General features: G+C 43.1%; 1 protein-coding gene across 4 annotated transcripts in view; it reads left to right on the forward strand.

The window, feature by feature from the left end:
* The window catches only part of NTN1 (netrin 1), a 228543-nt gene that overhangs the window by 144750 nt on the left and 62257 nt on the right, over positions 1-21536 (forward strand). For 3 of the 4 annotated variants that reach the window (XM_053293539.1, XM_053293538.1, XM_053293536.1), the window contains exons 4-5: positions 3534-3683; positions 8675-8728. In XM_053293539.1, coding sequence (XP_053149514.1) covers positions 3534-3683; positions 8675-8728 — 204 coding nt within the window. The remainder of the gene's footprint in view (positions 1-3533; positions 3684-8674; positions 8729-21536) is intronic. The other variant, XM_053293540.1, reaches the window with a different exon arrangement.

Genomic DNA, 21536 nt, shown 5'->3' on the forward strand with positions numbered 1-21536 from the left:
TAAGAGCTAAAGAGGGATACGTAAACACTGTATAGTATTGTATGTATCTGTTGCTGAAACATACCATCCCAATAAAGAGATATACAACCCCAATAAAAACAGCTACTACTATGCCAATGGAGACTGACTAGGCTGATAGTAAAGGAATCCAACTCATCCAGCTCTACAACAAAGACTCTAGTTCATATGTATCCAGACAACTATATAGAAACAATACATGGGATCATGCAAGTTTTAAACAGCTGGCTTTAAATGTTGACTGAAAAATCAAAAGCTAGGATGAAGGATGAAGACTTCTTGTATTCATGCAGATCTTGACTCTGTAAGTAGCTTAATCCTAAAAGCTAAAGGAAGACTTCTCAAAAAGTGCTTAGGAACTCATGTGATTGGGTTGGAAAAGGAAAAGGAAAATTTGTCAGGAAAATTTTATAGAATCCTCAACAAGAATTTCTCTAGACAGTGAAATCCATTTCAATCTATTAAGTTCCATTCTGTTTACTGAGTTATTCAATTGTGTTAAAAATGACTGGGATTTCAATGACCTCTAGAGAAATGGGAGGACCTTTCTGCTTCCATTAGCTGTGGAGAGTAGGAGCGGGTAGTAGGGATGTGCACGGAACCGGGTGGGGGTGACTCGAAGGGGTGGGGGGGTAGGACTTTAAGGGTGGGGGAGAGTGCTCTTACCCCTCCCCCTGCTTTCCCCCTGCCGGCACTGGAGTTTTGTAAGCTCCCTCAGGGCGGCAGCGTACCTCCCTGCTGCCCCTTCTTCTTCTTCGGCTGGAAGTGGACAGAAGTACCAGGTGTGCGTGCACACGCCAGGTGCACTCGCGCATGTCAGATGGGCTCATGTGCAATTGCGGCATGCGCACGCATGCCTGGTACTTCTGGCCACTTCCAGCCAAAGAAGAAGAAGGGGCGGCATGGAGGTACGCTGCCTCCCCGAGGGATTTTACAAAACTCCAGCACCGACGGGGGGGGGGAACGGGAGGAGGGGTAAGTGCACCCTCTCCCACCCTTAAAGTCCTACCTCCCACCCCCACTGAATGTTTGAATTAGCCAGTATTTGAACCTGTTCAGAGGCCTGTAAAAGGGCCTCCAAACAGGTTCATGCACATCCCTAGCAGATAGTGAGCATGGAAGAGGAGACTTTCTATTGCTAATGAAAGAAGCACAGAGCAAAAAAGAGAGATTCAGAAGCTGAACTGTGAATTAATAATTCTGGGTTCAGCCAAGTATGGCACTGATACCCATCTGGCAAGTTTCATCATGGCCATGCATGCTGCACACACACAAACATGAGCACACACAGGCCATGCATGCTGCACACACACAAACATGATCACACACATAGGAGAACATATCCTTGTAACGGTTATTTCCTCTTACCTCAATAAAAACCCCATGCAACTGTAAAGCAATTGTAAAAGATTTTAGATTCTTTCTTTGATCAAACTATTTGTCTATCCCGTTCTATTGCTCTCTTGCTCCCAAAACTCTTGAGACTAATTGTTGCAATCTGAGCAAGGGGACACCTCAACAGCACTGGAAAGCAGGGAGAGGAAGACTTAAGGCTTCAGGGAGCTTTTGTTGTTATTGTTGTTTTTGCCAGAGGCTTGGGAGCATCCAGCATGAGACAGCAGCTTGGGAAGACAAACCCAGTGACAAAATGGAAGCTTGGGAAAGCAGAGCTAGTCACAAAAATAATAGCTTCTACAAAAACTTACATCAACAGAATAAGGGATGTCAACATCAAAACCCTTGAATTCCTGGAGAATTTTGAGGCAGGACAGGAGGGAAAGGAAAGGAGAAATGGGAGAGAAAGTAAAAGGGTCCCTGATCATCAGAAAAGAAGGTGATTGAAAATGGTGTGGCCTCCGCTCAGCCAGCCAAACTGGAAAGCTAGTTCAGATACACCCCAAAGTGACTCGTAGCTCCCAAGCTACCTAATAATCTAATAACTGCTGTGAAGCTAAGTTATGACTTGCATATAAACCTGAATCCTACTGATGTTGGTTGTGAAGAGGAAATGGTGGTTGACATGATGGGCAGCCTTCCACCTCCGTAATGGTCTGCCTTGGGGCTGCCGTGAACTTTGGAGGAGTCCCAATGCTGTTTTGAAGCAACACTTGTGGAAGTTGCATTTCTGGAGGTTTCCCCATTCATGACAAGAAATGCAATTACTGCTTCAATTGAAATGAAAATTGGTAAGAATTGCAATGCAAATTGGTAAGAAATGCAATTGCTACTTCAGTTGACAATTGCTATGTCAAAACAGCATTGGGGCTGCCATTATGGAGGCAGTAGGCTAGGCATGAATCAAAAGCTGCAATTCGATTCGAGGTCGAATCGAATTGCAACTGATTCGTTGAAAGCAGCTGGCTTGGCCGGCTGCCTTGACGAATCAGCCCCAATCAAATCGGGTGATTCACGCACCATTTTGAAGTCTGTTTTGCTGGGGAAATGGACCTCAAAATGGTGCTTTCCCCCCAGGGAGAGCTGGTCTACCAATTGGGATTGGCACATCAGCCTGCTTCAAGGTAGGCTGATGTATGAAATCTGGAGTGGAGGGCTGGTCTACCCACCAGTCTCAATTGGTAGGCCAGCTATCTCTGGGGGAAAGTGCCATTTTGAGGCCCGGTCTGTTGGGTGTTTGTTTGTTTGTTTGTTTGTTTAAGCAAAACAGCCTCAAAATGGTGTTTGTATCACCCAAATAGATTCAGGTAAAATGGGGATGATTCTCCTTGATCCCAAATTGAGCCCTCTGTTTTGAAGGCAATTTGATTCAGGGTCAAATTTGTGAAACACCCCCAATTCTACATGAATCCGTTTGATGGTGAGTCATATTGCACACCCCTACAGTCAGCTGCCTATCATTTCAGCCACTGAAACCAATGGAAGAAGTTAGCTACCACTAATGGTAAGTCTCAGTGCTTTCAACAATCTAAATTAACTGGACTGGGACCATAGAGTCTTCCCCAGTGGCATGGTGAAGGTAATTGATACGTACTTTGAAGCTTTATCTTTGGCCACAAGCTTGCCGTGGACTCTCATGTGGTGAATGTGGATGTGGTGACTTTCCTTCCAGATTTTCTCAGACAGGTTGCTGTGCTTCTCATGCACAAATGCTAGGATGAGATGTCAGATGAAGTCAAAAGTGAAGACCACAGTTCCCTCTAAGGTGTACGCATGTGTGTGCACTCACAAGTGTTTTGATGTCCACTCAGTTGTTTTTAGCTCCCACTCAGGTTGAATCAGGAAGGCCCTATTCTGAGTGCACACGCACACACAGTACCTTGATACTGTCACCCAGAATGAAATTCATTCCACATACAGATGAAAAAAATTGGAGGGACCACTGGTTAAGACCCATAGTACTGGCTGCTCTCACTTGATCCCTGTCGCTCTGGTGAAATAATCCTTGCTGCCTTCAGATACTGTTGCTAGTTGATAATGCATATTATTTTGAGGGGGGAAACCCTCCTTCCTCCCCAGCCCCTCACTTCTGATCCTCTTGTTGTGTGTTCCCCCCACAGCATGTGATTGCCATCCCGTGGGTGCAGCTGGGAAAACCTGTAATCAAACCACAGGGCAATGTCCCTGCAAAGATGGCGTGACAGGCATCACTTGCAACCGATGTGCCAAAGGTTACCAGCAAAGCAGATCTCCCATTGCCCCTTGCATAAGTAGGTGGATGCTCTTTCTGAAGTCTATTCCATAACAGAATTAATCTTGAGTCTGGCCTGTTTACTAACACTTGATTGGATAGACTCACTTAGTGTTTTTTCTGTATAATCTGTTGGCCACTCCACATTTTAGTTTCCATGGATGCGTGTTATAGACCCATGTTGGGATTGAAACTTCAGTTTTTCAAATGCTTACAATTATTGTTCCCCTCTTATATTGTGTACTCAGTAGGAAACTGGGGCTAAGAGGAGAGAAAAAGACACGTATGTGCTTTGGATGGAATAGTTTTAGCAAATACTGTGTGGGTCTGTAATACATTCTCATTAAAACTCTGATGTGTGCAGTGGCCCTGTGTGTTGTGTGTCTGGGTTGCATTGTGCATTTTTGCATGTAGATTATATATGTATATGACAATATGGATGGATTTCAAATATCTCATTGACCACACTGATTAGGTGGAGAGAATACAATCAAATACCACTGAAATAAATGGCTATAAGCAGTATCAGCCTCTGGTTTTGGGGAGCTCTTAGGTAAGATGCTCATAGTGTCTATACCTCCTTGCTGCTGTCACCACTGCACATCTGCTCAGCTACTCTGTATGGGTCCAGTCCACACAGTCCACCACTGCCCGGAGAGGAAGGGAAAGGCAAGCAGAGGCTGGTTCCTTGCTCCTCTTGCTGTTTACTCTCTCAGAAAGGGCTGGTGAACAGTCAGTGGCAAGGAGAAGGGCTCAGGAATTCCAATTGGTTTGCTTGCAGCATGGGCCACACCAAGTGCCCAGTTGTGCCAACTCCTGATGCTGGCCCTGGTTGCAAAGTTCAAAATGGGATGAGCACTTACATCTTTTTCTGGTAATGCCACCCAAAAGCTGCTATTCCGTTCAATTCTGCTTAAGGTAAGCTGCTGACTTTTTTCATCTGAAAGCATCAGACTGCCAGGGTTACATCATTGTTAAGAGCTACTACCATACCAAAAAGTAGCATCAGACAATATAAACCTACCAGTTCAAATTGACACACTTCCTGGGTCCCACAACCAAGCTGTTAAAAGAAGTTGGGTGTTCATAAAGTGTGGCATAAATGGCAGTTTGCTTATTTAGCTGATAGGTTGGTCTTGCTTGAAACGCATCTTGTAAAACAGCAATGGCAGCAAGCAGCAGGTTCTCATTTTGCAACATGTCAATGTATCTGCCATAACTTGTTTAATTAGCCACTCACATTCATGGTTTATTCACATATCCAGTGCTCTATCAAAGTGCATGGCTACTGAGCAGGGCATAGTGAAAATGGATAAATCTCTTTTCACCAAATAGGTGGGCAGTCTTCTGTGAGAATTTTCACCAGGGTAGACCACTCACATGAGCACCTAAATGTGCAAGATGTGTATGAATCCATTTTCAGCAGCCTCTACTCATCATTTACACTGTGGCTGACATCCAGACTAAGGAAGTGTCAGTGCTTTGTGAGAAATGACGGTGCTGATGAATTCCTGACTTACACAGCACTGGTGCTCATGTGTGTGGAGGGGTTTGACAATCAACTCTTCCTCCTGAAGCACTGTTGTGCCACATGATATTAATATTAATATTAATAATAATAATAATAATAATAATAATAATAATAATAATAATAATTATTATTATTATTCAATTTCTATACCGCCCTTCCAAAAATGGCTCAGGGCAGTTTAGATAGATAGATAGATAGATAGATAGATAGATAGATAGATAGATAGATAGATAGATAGATAGATAGGTAAATAAGTAAGTAAGATGGATCCCTGTCCCCAAAGGGCTCACAATCTTAAAAGAAACATGAGATAGACACCAGCAACAGTCACTGGAGGTACTGTGCTGCGGGTGGGTAGTGCCAGTTACTCTCCGCCTGCTAAATAAAGAGAATCACCACATTAACAGGTGCCCCTTTGCCAAGTTAGTAGGGCTCTCTGTAAATAATATTTATTGTCCCTAAGGGCTGCTCAACCAACCCTAAGAGACATAATTTCATGTGGCACAGAGTGCTTCCGGGGGAAGGGCAGGTAGTCAAAATTCCCTGCCCGCCCAGTCACTGCTTCAGAGTTAATCAAAGCAATGCTGACTGGAACCACAGCACCTGCAGGTCCAGTTCTGTCCCATTCCGCACTTCACAAAGGTGCTGCTTTCTGAGATCATGGACTGAAATGCTATATAAAAGCAGTTATACAGGGCAAAACCACTGGTCCCATCTTCTCTCTTACAGCAACTAAATATGGATATTTCTAACAGGCCTGTGCAGAATAGGATCAGTAAAACTGGACATGGTCTGTTTTTACCCAAATTGGAGGGGTTCAGAGGGAGTTTGAACCTGAACTTGCCCAGCCCAGTTTGGATTGGACTTTTCTGACCTCCTTTGCGGGGTGGCGGTGGGGAGTGGAGCTTTCCAGAGCTCCAAATGTCAGCGAGAGTCTGCTCTTAAAAAAAAAAAAAAAGCAACCGTGGCTTGGGGAAACCTATTTTCTGCCCTCTGTCTGCCCATCCACCTGCCTGCCCACCCACCTGCTTGCCCACCCATACATCTCTCCTTTTAAAAAAAGCTTTTGGCCCATTTTTAACTCACAAGCAGCCAATTTATGGGTTTCTCCTGCAATTCTCTGATGTTACATCACTTTCCCTGCGACTCTCTGGTGTTAGGTTACTTTTCTTCTGAGTTCACAATGAGTATCCATGGATACTTTTAAAAAATTAAAAAGTTTTAATTTTAAGCTTTTAAAAAGTTTTAAGGTTTGTCTGATCTCAACCCTGATCTTGACCCTGACATGCAAAAGGGTCCAAAGGACCCTGAATCGACATTTTTGGGGTCGGATTAGATCTAGTTGGACTCGATCCTGACTTTTGCATTAGTGCACAGCCCTAATTTATAATACTGTTTTTGTTGCTTGCAGCAGATGAAGATATTAGGGAGCATCCTAAGCATCCAACCTAATCACTCACTATTTTTTAAAATCAAATTTTCTAGTCCTTTTTTGAATTAAGATATTCTATGCTAGCAAAATGCCTGTCATTATAATGGATGGGAGTGTGAGGAGGGGGGCCTCAGCCACACCCAGTGGGAACCAGCCCACACAGTGTCAGGGATGGAGGGCCAAGTTTTATCCTTGCTGCAGTAGTATCCCCAAATGCAGCATTTTGCCTCTTCTTCTGCCGAGACGTGAATGGCAACTCTATGAGAAAGAAGTAAAGGAGCACATTTGGGGGGACAAAATTGGACAAGGGCTAAACTGGCTTCCTGTACCTGGTGACCCGTGTAGGAACCACTAAGAATGAAATCTGTTACTATATGCATAGCCTATCCCATCATCAGGATAATTCCATCCTGGATTCTTTTTCTTGGTCATGCTACATTCATGACAGAATATTAGAAACTAGATTTTCGTATAAGTATATTGGTCATTGCTGCCAATAATGTTAGAGAGTTCTAAAGGCCAGCCATGAGTTACATGGGAAGATCTCTCTCTCTCTCTCTCTCTCTCTCTCTCTCTCTCTCTCTCTCTCTCTCTCTCAAGTGTATTAAATTTGCTGGGTGGCTGCTAGTAGGCTCATCAAATGTACCCTGTTCACCTTTCCTTTTTCTGCTGCTGCCTGTTGACATTGCTGTTGCTAGCATTGTTTATGATTCCCAAGATCTTAATGATGTTGTACAGGACCCTGTCTCCATCTGTCTTTAAGAAATACTGTCATAAAGGACAAAGCAGAATCCATTGCAAGCTTGGAAAGCCAAGGGGCTGAACAATTACAGAGAACAACCACATAGTGCTTATTGTCCTGCTGCTTTAGTGCTAATTCAGAGCAAGAAGATCATGGTTGAAAGAATCAAGTCTTTGTAGGAGACCCAGAACATATTCTCAGGATGCACACAGAATAATAATATGAAATACTCTGGTCAAAAACATAATACTCTGGCCATAGGTGCAGATTCCCCCCTCATTTTACTTCACTTCCTCCTGCCCCCCAAAGTGTTACTTTTTCATCTCCCTGTGCAGTATTTTCCTCGCCCCAACTGTTAAACAGTGTTTCCCCCCTCTTCATATTAAAAAGTGCTTTTCTATCCCGCCAAACATATTTCCTTCCCACAAAAAGTGTCTTTCCTCTCCCCGCAAAACTTTTAAGTGAAAAATGGTTCCTCAAGCTTTCCCCAGTGTCTGCACTCCTGCCTCTGGTTCTCTTCTTTCTTAGCAGGTTTGGTCAATGGCTGACATACTGTGCAAGAGTCATTTTGTTTACTTTAAAGCAGCTATTTGGGGTGGCTAATTTGATCAGGGAAGTGGTGCTGGCATGGGGGAGGAACCCCCCACCCCAAGTTGCTGTTAAATGTACTGAGGAGAAAAGATAGGTACAAATACACATAGCCCTCCCCCAATGGGACTAATAGCACCTTCAGTGTGGAGGGTGCTTTTGATTGGGAAAATTATGCAGAAGGAAAGGTTTAGCCTTTCCATTCCACTTTGCCAATCAAATTAGCAGTCTCCTACAGCTGCTTTCAAGTAAAGACAAATGTGCCAGAAGATCTAGTCAGAAATGTTGTGTCATTTGGCCTTAAAACTCACCATAAGGAAATGAAAAGAGATTACTCCTAGAGCCAGATATTGCTCCAGGAAGCATGTGAGGCTTTTCTTTGGTGCAGTCTTGATACTTCAGAATCAGTTGAGGCATTGTTATCTGCAATGATATATACAGTAAGCAGCTTCTTCAGAAAACAATTAGGTGTGGATGGTGAAGCAAAACTCAAAACCCGTGCAGAATGAAGGTCTACACACAAAATTACAGAATTCCTGCTCTAACCACTGAAAATGTATCCACACAATCACTTCTCTTCCATGGCATGATTATTTTTGCAGCTGCCCATCTTGTCCTGTGAAAGTGTCCAACATGCATTCCTTAACTAGATAAAATAACTTCCCTTTTTCTTGTTTATTCTTCCCTGTCTCTGTCCACTTTTTCTTCTTTCCACAGAGATTCCTGTTGTTCCTCCCACCACTGTGGCCAGCAGCACTGAAGAACCTGCAGGTATGTTATTATTTTATTCTTAGCTTATTCAACTGTTTGCCAAAAAATTCTTTTCCTATGACAGGATAAGCTTACTGCCATTATTACAGTCACAATAAAGCAAATAAGGCTGGAAATGATTTTATATATAATATTTATACCTCACCCCTCCAGTATACTACTGCTCGGGGTGGCTCAAACTAGATACAATATAAAACAAAAGATTAATAAAGTTAAACAAGTTAAAAGACCAGGCTAAAACCACATTTAAAATTACCATTTTTTAAAAAAAGTTTCAAATTAAGTTATTAATAAAAAGCTAAAAACTGAGAAATTTCAAGGATTTTGACTGTAGAAGGGATAGAGTCATAGTCTTAATAAAATTCTTTTCATTTTAGAATAAAATAAGTATTCTTATAAAATGTCAGGAGTTTCTCTAGCAACAGAAAGAATGTACTTCATAAAGAGAATGTATTCATTCTCATGAATACTAATGAATACATTGCTTATCTAAAATGTGTGGGTCTCTAACTGGGTGTGATAGAGCCATGTGGGTAGCCCAACTATTACAATATTTATATACCACTTTTCAACAAAAGTTTTCAAAGCGGTTTATATGGAAAAATAAATGTTGGTTCCCTGTCCCAGAAGGACTCACAATTTAAAAAGAAGCAGGTAGACAAAAGGCAGACAACAGCCGCTGAAGGGATGCTGGAGAGGTTGGACAGGGACAATTGTTCTCGCCCCACTAAAATATACAAGGAACACCTCTTTTAAAAGTGCTTCTTTGCTCACCTGCAGAAGTGTCAGGTGATTCAATAAGTAGCTTGCCCCTTAATTCAGAATACATAAGCAGGGTGGTTTCTGTTTGGTGGACTTTAGACCACCTTCTACATATTCTTTTTGTTTACAAAACTAGTAATCCTTCCTTGAGACCAAGAGAAGCACTGTAAAAACAAACAAACCAGAATGTGAATAGCCAGCGACAGGCCCATTAGGATGGTAGGTGTGGCAGAATGGGAATCCTTTTGGAATGGCAATATCTTTCTGTGTGATCTGCAAACAGATGCTTTGCTTTGCCCAAGGGCCCATATGGTGTGGCAAAGTCTAGAGAGAGGCCGAATGTGTCACTGTTCACTCTGTTTCTTAGATATGCTAGAGTGTGCCACTACAGAAGGGATGGCCGACCTGAGGATCTGTAGCTGTTGCTGAAGTACAGCTCCCAAGCCCCAATAGGCCAATAGGCAGGGTCACTGGAGTGGTACTCCAACAGCAGCTGGTGGACCACCTCAGTTTGGTCAGCTCTGCATTAGAATGTGGTTAAAGAGATGGGACTCGCTTTTGAATATATGGCATGAAGTGTTTAGAAATACTATTAAAATCATGGGTATGAGCATATTGTTATTCATTCTCCCATTATCTTAGTCATCTACTTCTTTCAATTTAGGTTACAAGCTATAGCAATGCAAGTTTTTGTTTCAGCCAGGTAGGAGGGAGTTATTAACAGACTAAAGAGGGAACAGCAAACACTCAAACCTGCAACCAATGAATACTGACCCGACAATATCTCCTGGATTCCTAATTTTTTTTAAAAAAATTATTATTTACCCCTTCCCTTGCATGTATCATTTACAATGGAACAATCCATCTTTTCAGAAGCAGATCGTAGCACAAGGCGCCTTCTCTTTAAAAGCACAGGGAAAGTTCAGCCAAACTGAGCAATCTGATTGGCGGTGGGTCCCAAAGTGCATGATATCCTTTCAGTAGCAATTTTATTGGACTTCTTAAGCACCACTTTAGTCAGGGAGGACGCGAGCTCCTGTATTTTATCATTTTTATTTGACTGCTCCCTGGCCAAATATAGGCAGCTATAGAGTGGGGCACCTTTCAGATCCCATCCCCACACATGTCCTCTAAAGTCTACCACAACATCTTAAGCTGTACCTCACTTTGCTACAGTATATAAGTGCAGTTGGCTGCTACTGCTGGATGTTTAGCCATATCCTGATGTGCTATCACAGGACTCTGCCCAATACTATTCAAGAGAAGAAATTTAGATGGAAGCTACATGAAGTTGGTCACTAGACAGAGTCACTTTGCTGTATTCAGGGTGAAGTGGTGTAGTGGTTACAGTCAGGGGTGTAGCAAGGTTGGAGTGGGCCCAGAGACAAGCTTTTAAATTGCACCCCCCCCCCCGCGAAGCTCAGCTCATGAAGTAAAGAAATCTTAAATGAGGCTGAATAGTGGTAACAAAAAGCACAGTAAAATGTATATGTGTGTGTATGTATGTATGTATGTATGTATGTATATAAACGTATGTGCCAATAGAACATCATCCTAAATTATTTTTTTAAAGGTTTTGTAAATTGTGGACGATGCAAGTCATGTAATGGTACTAGAGAAAGACATGCTGTTCTGGTAGCTCCAGGTCTTAACACTCACATCAGTTTCAGAGGATGAATACAACTGAAGGAAGCCTCGGCAGGTGTGTGGCTGGGGGAGTCAGTCATGTGACTTGCCTTGGGGGGCCCCAAGGCAGTGGGCCCCCAGACAACTGTCTCCCCTTGCCCTATTATAGTTATGCCCCTGGTTAGAGTGCTGGACTAGGACCGAAGAGACCTGAGTTCAAATCCCCATTCAGCCATGATACTTGCTGGGTGACTCTGGGCCAGCCACTTCTCTCTCAGTCTAATCTACTTCACAGGGTTGTTGTGAAAGAGAAACTTAAGTATGTAGTACACCGCTCTGGGCTCCTAGGAGGAAGAGCGGGATATAAAATGTAAAATAAATAAATAATAAATTAAAAAATGGTTCTTATGGCCTGCAGAAAAATGCATCTCTTCTAGAGAAATTTCTTTCTGTAAAGCAATGTTCAAGCAGAGTACGAGCCAAGTCATGAGCAAAGCCAGCTCTGGTGTTTAAGAGAGAAAACATTTTGCTTTTGTTGGGTCTGTAACAGGGTTTTTCTTTCATCACGTGAGTTTTCTATTGTTCTGGAGAAGTAGGCAGATGTGAGTTCCAGGTAATGCTTGACAGTGGTTTCACTTGATGAGTCAGTACCAGAGGGTGACACTGGATGCTCGCAACTCTGTCCTACTGTGTGGTACAGCAAGGCTTCATCTTGTCCTCAATGCCACCCCAAGCAGTTTGGAGTGTGGTGTCATTATTATGATGTTGACACCAGCTCTAGGTTTCCTTTTGATTGACTTCAGGGTTTAGTTCCTGAATGAATGCCTGAACATGGTTATGGGCTGGATGTGGACTAATAAGCTGAAGAATAATCCAGACAAGAAACAGTTTTGAATCTAGGAACATAGGAAGCTGCCTTATGGGACCCAGTCACTTTGGGACCAGGTCAGACCATTGGTCCATATTGTTCATTATTGTCTACACTGACTAGCAGCAGCTTTCCAAGGTTTCAGGCAGGGATCACTCCCAGCCCTACTTGGAGATTCCATGGAGTGAAACTGTCTGTGTGCAAGCAGATGCTCTACCACTGAGCTACAGACCCATCCCCTAAACAGGAATATCTTACAGCAGACCGTGCTCACATGTAGTCATATGTCCAAATGCAAATGCAAACCAGGGCAGGCTCTGCTTAGCAAAGGGAGCAATTCATGATCACTACCACATGACCAGCTCACCTCCAGCTAAGGAGACTTGACACACCCCATAGAGAAGAAGGTTTAAAGTTTGGAGGTACTCCTCCTGGATGCAGCATTGCTGCTGATTGACAGCAGTAGGCAGGAGAGTCTTTCAGCAGCCTTGGCTGGTGAGCTGGTTGTGATCCTGATAGTTTGGGCTGGACAAAATGTTGCAGTTTGCCTCCTGACAAAGACAATGAGGCTGTTCACATGAGCAGACCTACCCAGGGCTTGCACTGTCCTTTCTTCCCCAGGCTATTACCGAGGTAAAAGGGCATGAGCGTGCCCTTCTACCCTGGTACCCGGTTGTGAGGCTGCTTGCAGGCTGCAACCCAAGCAGCCACAGAGCCGGGCACAGCTAGAAAGCTTGGCTTGCAGAGAAATCCCCAATCCACCATGCTCCTCGCTCTGTGCATTAAGGGATTACTGGAGGCCAGGCTGCGTTTCCCCAGCCTCCAGTTAGCTGTGGAGCTCCCAGCAGCGCCACTCATGGGGTTGCATGAGCCACCTGGCCAAAGTAACAAAGAGGATCATCTGGGGGGAAGGTAAGTGCGATCCGGCCTTTCACCACTGCCCTCCCTGCCCTGCTCACAGGTCGTGTGAATGACCTTAACAGTTTATTACTCCAATTCTGGTTCAGTTTCACCGACTTTGTATTAGCTTCTGGGCCTAGTTCAAAGTGCTGGTGGTAGTCTTTAAAGCCTTACATAGTCTGAGGCTTGTGTGCTTTAGGGAGCAGCCCGCCACCAATATGGTCCTCCCTGAGCCCTCAGATTGCTGGGGAAGGTACTGGGATGTGAGAATTGTACATGTTCTAGTCCACGTCTTCTCTGTGGTGTCACCCAAAATCCTCTGCTGAAAAAGGAGCATTTAGCTTCTTCATTGCTGTTTTACTCGTGATTTGTTAGGCATCACCTTTTTTGTGTGTGTGTGGAAAGTATTTGGTACAAGACCCAGTTTTTGCTGCTGGGATTTCCACTGCTTTACTTCAGTGTGATTAATTGTGGTCGTACTGGTTTCTGAGGTTTCAAAGTTTAGTTTTGTAATAGTTTGTTTTCAGAAGCAGCAGCCACATGGATTTAATTATTCTACCCTGATTTGTGTGCCACTTTGGCGGTAGAGAATGTAGTATATAGATGTGAAATAAATACATACTTGGGGTCAGGAAGGAAGGCAGTGATTCTGGGGTGTGTGTGGTGGTTTGTTTGTTTTTTACCTGGCTTCCTCTGAAGCATATACTGGCCTCCTTTTGTTGTGTGCGTTGTCTCGGTCTCTGCTCTTTAAGCACCTTTCTGCAGTTGTTTTTTCTGCTTGTGGCACATTATATTCTGGGTAATGTAGGTGTATCTGAGGAGGGGGTGGTTGGTGGGTGGGTGGGTGGATGAATGGCCCTGGATGGATTGGATGAGATTATTATTTGTTGCCTCTCAACAGGAACCAGTTGAGAACTTGGATTATTTTTAGCTAAACAGTTTCAGTGATATAAACTGAACAAACCATGTGATGAACTTCATGCAGGAGCAGAATCAGGAATATTAATGGTTTATTGAAATAAATATTATTTACAGAGAGCCCTGCTAACTGAGCAAAGAGGCACCTTGTAAAAGTGGTGAATCTCTTTATTTAGCAGTTGGAGAGCAACTGGCCCTTTCCATCCCAGCACAACATCCCTCTAGTGGCTATTGCTGTGTCTATGTTTCTTTTTTAGATTGTGAGCCCTTTGGGGACAGGGAGCCATTTCTTTCTATCTATCTATCTATCTATCTATCTATCTATCTATCTATCTATCTATCTATCTATCCTGCTTTGGGAACCTTTTGTTGTTGAAAAGCAGTATATAAATATTCGTCATATATTAACCATATTATGAACTAGATAAACTCCCTCTTTTTCTGATGCACCTGAAACCCACTGCACTGCTTTCCCCCACCAGCTGCTGTTAGTCTCATTCCTTTCTGAGCACAAATTCTTTTCTGTAGAGCTGCTGCTGTCTCAAAGGCCTTCCTGCACTATCTGAGCAGTCACTAGAAATGTTAATTGGACCAATTCTTTTGCTGTATTTTAGGGCTAGGGTTTCTTGTACCACTCAGTAATTCTGTCATGGTTGTGTTCACAGATATTGCCACTAACAATATGTGTGTTTGTGTGGTTTGGGTCATTTTAGATGACATTAAATGAGTCCAAATATGGACGTGGCAGCCCAGTTCTCTGCTGTTTTTCCCCTTTGCAATAAGTCTCCCTGAGTCTTTTGACACAGACTTTATTTGCAAAGATGGAAATTAAGCTTTTAATTGAAGCTGATTGCAGAAGACAGGATGGGATTTAGAATTATTCCAAGATCTGGGCCTACTTGCCTAGAGGATGCTGCCTTAGCCTTCCAGAACAGCATTGCTTGAGAGGCCCAGGCAGTTCTGAACATGCTTGTAATGGCTCTTTTCCTGGTCCACACCCTGTTCACATGACCTTTACCAAGTTGCAGTTCCGACATGAGGAAAGAGATCCAAAGAGGAGACCAATGTCTTCCCTGGTGTGATTATTTTGATGGAGTCTGCAAACTCTCATCATCATCATCATCATCATCATCATCATCATCAGTTTGATTTCTATACCCCCCCCTTCTAAAAATGGATCTGGGCAGTTTACACAGAGAAATAATACATAAATAAGATGGATCCCTGTCCTCAAAGGGCTCACAATCTAAAAATAAACATAAGAACACCAGCAACAGGGTACATTTGATGATCCTACTAGCAGGGGTAACACATCCTCCTGTGCTCCTGTTTTTTAAATATAAGGTACCTTGTGGTTCCTCCTGACATGGTGAAGCAGCAGTAATGGGAGAGAGACTGAATTAGTCTGATACTACACAAGCTCCACAATGGAGAGTTACAAAAATATTTCAACACGTCCCTTTCTTCCTACCCTTCGTTGCTACATCTTTACTAGCCTAGTAACAGTAACAATAATATTTAATAGAGGAGAGCCCAGAACTGCACTCAGCAAGTTTAACATTGCTCTCTTGCTTTCATTTTCAACAAGAACATTTCACAATGGAGCTCCCTTACAATGAAGGAAGCCAAAGGTCATGCCAAGGGTTAGAAGGTGCCCACCCGGGGCTATGACTTGCTGTCAAACACAAAACAAAGTGCTTTGCATCCCCAACCTCTGGGTTTGAGCCTTTTAATTCTGCTTTGGTTTTGTGGGTGGACATGGCTACCTTGCAACAATAGGACATCTTGATAGGAACTAGATGACAAGGAAGCAGGTGTGGGTGCCCTTGACAACCGCATTCCATTCTCCTCTAGAATACCTCTCTGTAGCAGAAATTTTGATTTTATTTTAGCTAAAACTAGATTTGTGTTTTTATATGTCACTATCCTACAATTATTCCATAAAACTATTCTAATAATTCTGGCATACTTTTAGGGGGAGCACTCACTTATGACACCAAAATAAAATGTATGCTCCAAAATGGAAGGTCTCAGATGTAAATTATGTTTTCCTCCCCATCAGAAAAAAAGAAAAAGAAATGTGAGCCAAAGATGTCATCATGATTTCACGTCAAGACTGGCTATAAGAAATGCATGTAGATTTGCCTCAAATTTGACAGAATCGTGGCTTTTGCTTTAATTGAGCTGATGATAAGACAAGATTTTAGCAGTAGAGTGTACCAGGAGGCATTATGAAGACATACAGAAGTACTGTTAAGTTAAAACCTGTTGGGGAGATTCTGTTTTCGGTTACTCCATAGGAACATAGGAAGCTGCCTTATACCAAGTCAGACCATTTGTCCATCTAGCTCAGGATTGTCTACACAAACTGGCAGAGGCATCTCCAAGTTTGTAGGCAGGAGTCTCCCTCAGCCCTATCTTGGAGATGCCAGGGAAGAAACTTGGTACCTTCTGCATGCAAGCATGCAGATGCTCTTCCCAGAGTGGCTCCATCCCCTAAGGGAATATCTTAAAGTGCTCACATGTAGTCTCCCATTCATATGTAAACCAATGCAGACACTGATTAGAAAAGGGGACAATTCATGCTTGCTACCACAAGATTAGCTCTCCTCCCAAAATTCCCTGTTCCCATATTGGTGGAATTACTCTGGTTTTGTAAAATACATCTACCGGTCCCTGAAAAATTTGACACCATTACCTGTAGATAATATTTTAATGAATTTCAGACATACTAGAACCAACTCAAAAATGTGGGTTGAATAATTTGGAGCGAGTAAAAAAATTGGCTCCTGCCATTCCCCATTGGTTATATGGTCACTGCACCAGCAGCAGCTCTTATATTTTGGCCCATATTTCCCTCAAATGATGCTATGTCTGTGGCAGAATGGGTTTTCTAGATGGTGCCCGCCAGGGGGTGGCAAAAAACAAATACATGTTAAAAATTAAATTATATTCTGAACAAATGTGAAAATAAATGGACAACAAATAAAGAGTTCCAAAAATGAACTCCATTAATATTTATTTATTCAGCATCACGTTAGTTTCAAAACACATGGGGGGAAATGGAATGGACTTCATTGGTTCTGGTTCCATTAATTCAAAAAACTTACTCACATCCCATAAGATAGGAGAATGGCAGATGAGCTGAGTACCCGGTCAATTATTGTTTTGGGGTGATATGGGGAGCTAGGGATGTGCACAAACCAGCATTTGGCCTGTTCAGTGGGGGTGGGGGTGGTTACCTTTATGGAGCAGGAAGGATGCCCATTTCCTCTTCTAGTGCTGACTCCAAAATCAGTGCTGCAGGGCTCCTGTATACCTCCTTGCAGCCCCGTTCAGTGTCATACCAGAAGTGCCCAGTGTGCATGCACACATCATGCACGTGCACCGGCCACTTCTGGTATGGTGTTGAATGGGGATGCAAGGAGGTACGCAGCAGCCCCATGGCACTGGTTTTGGGGACAGCGCAAGTGGGGAAAACATGGTAAGTAAGAACTCTGGAGTATGCCAGCAGTCTGTTCTTCATGAGTACAGTAGCATAAACGTTCAGTGGACAATCCATAATCAGGATTAAATGATGGAAGAACGGCTTGTTTGTAATGATGTGGAGGCCAAGAGTAGATTCCCGTGGGCTCTAGGACTGCAGGGACAAGGAAGGGCCACAGGCAAATTTATTAGTGGTGCCTCAGCTCCCACAGAAGCCTGCCCAAGTCTTGATTTCCATCCTGGCAGCCCCCAGTGAAAGGCTTTAATCTAATTTCATGCTTTATTTGCACCAATTTGTTTTTCAATCAATCTTGCTCAGCAAGAAGAAAGGACATTGCTGGGGGCCCATTTGTTCTGTCTTGTTCCAAGGGTGAGGTTAACAGCGGTTGTGCTTTGCTGGGATTGCTGCAGAGTTCATGGAGCTTTACTTGTTCACTTCAGCTCCCTGTTTCCATCAGGCACAACTTTCTGTTCCCCAACCACACTTCCACTAGTTTGAAAAGCAGGGCCCTTGACTTCAACAGCGTATCTGGACTTCTAGACAGTTTCTCACTGTATGAGGCTGCATAAATTGGCACAAAATACTTAGACCAAGAACCACTTTGAGACATTCTCAGAAGTGGCAAGAAACACATCTTGTGCTTTCATACTTCTTACACAAAGGCATCCATATGTGGTAAAATTTAACATTTCCCCATGAGGAGATGGATGCTATCCTAATGCGTGACAGGATACATTAGGAAACTGTCTGCAAGGGAGACTTTCCTACTTTGTGTCAGATCTGGAATTAGGGAACTGGTGCTAAATGATCGTTCATAGATGACCTGATTCTGGGGCAGGGTTCCGTACATAGCAGAGCAGCTCCCTCGCTGCGATCTATGGAAGGTCAGCCGTGATCTATGGAAAGTCAGCCCTTAGCAAGAGGAACAGCAAGTTGCACTTATTTTAGAATGTTTAAAATAACTCAAAGAAAGCTGGTGTAAGTGAGTTAGGGCTTATAAGGACTAAAGCTTTAACACTTCTTTAATGGATCAATAAATTCATCACGAAAAGGATCTGAACAACCTTTTCAAATCATGGTAAATATATACTCTGTACTTACACAGTGGAATTTCTTTTTGTAGGTATAACAGGTTCACACATAACAGTAGGACCCATATGTTCACTTTGGGAGTAGGCCAGGCCATCATCAAGATTAAGGTGGCCCACACTCACATGGAGTCCTTGTTTGTGTGAACTAATGCCTCCACATGCATACTGTATACTCACTTGTGATTTTCACAATGGCAGTGGCTCCAATTATGCTCATAATCAGTTGTCACTGATGCCTCCATACAGATGTGGCCCAGCTGCAAGTTTGGGCAAACATGTGGGGGCAGCTGGCATATGATTGCCTTAGCTATCACCATAGTGGGACAAAACAGTGTTCTGTTTGGTTTAATGTTCTATCTGCCCATTGTCAATGCTGTCACAAAAAAGATGATCATAAAACAGAGGGTTATTTAAATAGGTATCCCTTGATTTTTACTTCCAACCTCCAGCTAGTAGGAATTTTAAGGAAATTTGGATATATGTAATCAGAACAAAAACAGAATAAATAGAGATATTATATTATTATGAACTATTACTAACTCATTACACATAGATTTAATATTTATACAGTATAATAGGGTAAAATACAGGCCCATGCACAGCCACCTAATGGCACAGTGGGGAAATAACTTGACTAGCAAGCCAGAGGTTGTCAGATCGAATCCCCCTGGTATGTTTCCCAGACTATGGGAAACACCTATATCAGGCAGCAGCGATATAGGAAGATGCTAAAAAGAATCATCTCATACTGCGCGGGAGGAGGCAATGGTAAACCCCTCCTGTATTCTACCAAAGACAACCACAGGGCTCTGTGGTCGCCCGGAGTTGACACTGACTCGACGGCACACTTTACCTTTGCAGGTCCCTGCTGTCAAGGATTAAAATCTAATTGACACAATGCAAATGAGAAAACAAATGGGGAGGTAAGATGAAAATATGCATATTCAGCAGGGTTGTGCGAAGCAGCCATTGCTTGATTTTGAGGCAGCTTTGCAGCTCTGGAAGCAGCCCTGTGCTTTGGGTGGGTGCTGAACCAGTTCACTTTGGCCTGATTCAAAGGGGGCTGATTTGACCCCTTTGAAATGAGGCCAAAACATTGCCTCCCCCCTCTCATGGCTGATGTACTCTGCAGGGCCACACAAATGGAAGTAGCCCTGTGGAGAAGCAAACAGACTGAAGTTTAACGGGCCCAGTCATTCCCTTCAGTCCCAGCAGCAGCTGCCGAGTGGGGAGGGAGGGCACAATTTTCACTGCTCTCTTTCCTCCCTCTGGATGGAGTTTTTCTTTCCAGGAATCTGTGCCTGGGGACTATGTAAGTAAAAACTTTATGGGGAGGCAGAAGAGAGCAGCAAAAAGCACGCCCTCCCCTCCTCCACCCCTACTGGGGTTGTGGGGAAAGACTGGGATGCAGTTAAGCTCCAGTCTGTTTGCATCTCTGCAGGACTACTTCCATTTGTATAGCCCTGCAGAGAATGTCAGCTACGGTTAAAGCCACTTATACCAGGAGCGTTCCCAGACGGCGATTTGATCAACCATAGAAGGGCAAGTGTGCATTCACATTAAGTCGAAGTCCCTGCGAGCTATTCGGAGCACTCCATATATGATTTGGGTTTTTCATTGTTCATTGGAACGTAGCCCAGCTTATGTCCGGGGTAAAAAAAAATCTACTTTTTGTGTCAGTTACTTAGGCAAATTTGAAATATCTGTAACTCACAGTACTTCACCCCACTTAATCCTGCTGTAAAGCCTGCTATCTGGGAAAGCTCCAGGCAGGAATCTCTTAATTTTCACTCCCATTGAAGCAGCCTTGGAAAAGACTATACAGGTGAAACGCGGAAAATTAGAATATCGTGCAAAAGTCCATTAATTTCAGTAATGCAAATTAAAAGGTGAAACTGATATATGAGACAGACGCATTACATGCAAAGCAAGATAAGTCAAGCCTTAATTTGTTATAATTGTGATGATCATGGCGTACAGCTCATGAAAACCCCAAATCCACAATCTCAGAAAATTAGAATATTACATAGAACCAAGAAGACAAGGATTGAAGAATAGAACAATATCGGACCTCTGAAAAGTATAAGCATGCATATGTATTCAGTACTTGGTTTGGGCCCCTTTTGCAGCAATTACTGCCTCAATGCGGCGTGGCATGGATGCTATCAGCCTGTGGCACTGATGAGGTATTATGGAAGACCAGGATGCTTCATTAGCGGCCTTCAGCAATTCTACATTGTTTGGTCTCATGTCTCTTATCCTTCTCTTGGCAATGCCCCATAGATTCTCTATGGGGTCAGGTCAGGCGAGTTTGCTGGCCAATCATGCACAGTACACTGTATACTTTTCAGAGGTCCGATATTGTTCTATTCTTCAATCCTTGTCTTCTTGGTTCTATGTAATATTCTAATTTTTTGAGATTGTGGATTTGGGGTTTTCATGAGCTGTACGCCATGATCATCACAATTATAACAAATTAAGGCTTGACTTATCTCGCTTTGCATGTAATGCGTCTGTCTCATATATAAGTTTTACCTTTTAATTTGCATTACTGAAATTAATGGACTTTTGCACGATATTCTAATTTTCCGAGTTTCACCTGTAGTTCCCAAGTAACCCTGCCCCATTCACAAGACTACAGAGGGTTTTTAAAAATCTCTTACAGGAGCTCCCCCTGCCCCCCGCCACAGGACAAGGGAGTGAAATTTAACATAAAAGAGAGGCTTTGAGAAGTGGAGTTTAGAAGCTGATTCAGCCCCCAATAGATCTAGCCCCAAATAGATCTGACCCCAATTTGACCTGAACTGATCAGTGGGTCAGTTCGGGCTGGATAGGGTTTAAATTGGGTCTGATTTGATTCTCGGCTGAATAGGCCTCCAAAGCCTTGCACATTCCTAATATTCAGGTGCCAACTGTTTCATACTGTTACAGTAAAATTACATAATGCCTAGAGAGAATGGCCATTGCAGGATACAGTCTGGGAGGAGAGGAGGCAAATGACAATTGGTCCCGGCCAGTGAAAAGGGACAACCACTGATGAAGATATCTGGATTTCCTGATATACTGTATCTACCTTCAGATTTCTGAAAGCTGTCATAGTGGGGAAACAACTGTGCTCTTCTTATCCTAATAGTAGAAATAGAGTGGCTGGTATCC

The sequence above is a fragment of the Hemicordylus capensis genome, chromosome 2 (genome assembly GCF_027244095.1).
Source record: "Hemicordylus capensis ecotype Gifberg chromosome 2, rHemCap1.1.pri, whole genome shotgun sequence".
NCBI lineage: Eukaryota > Metazoa > Chordata > Lepidosauria > Squamata > Cordylidae > Hemicordylus > Hemicordylus capensis.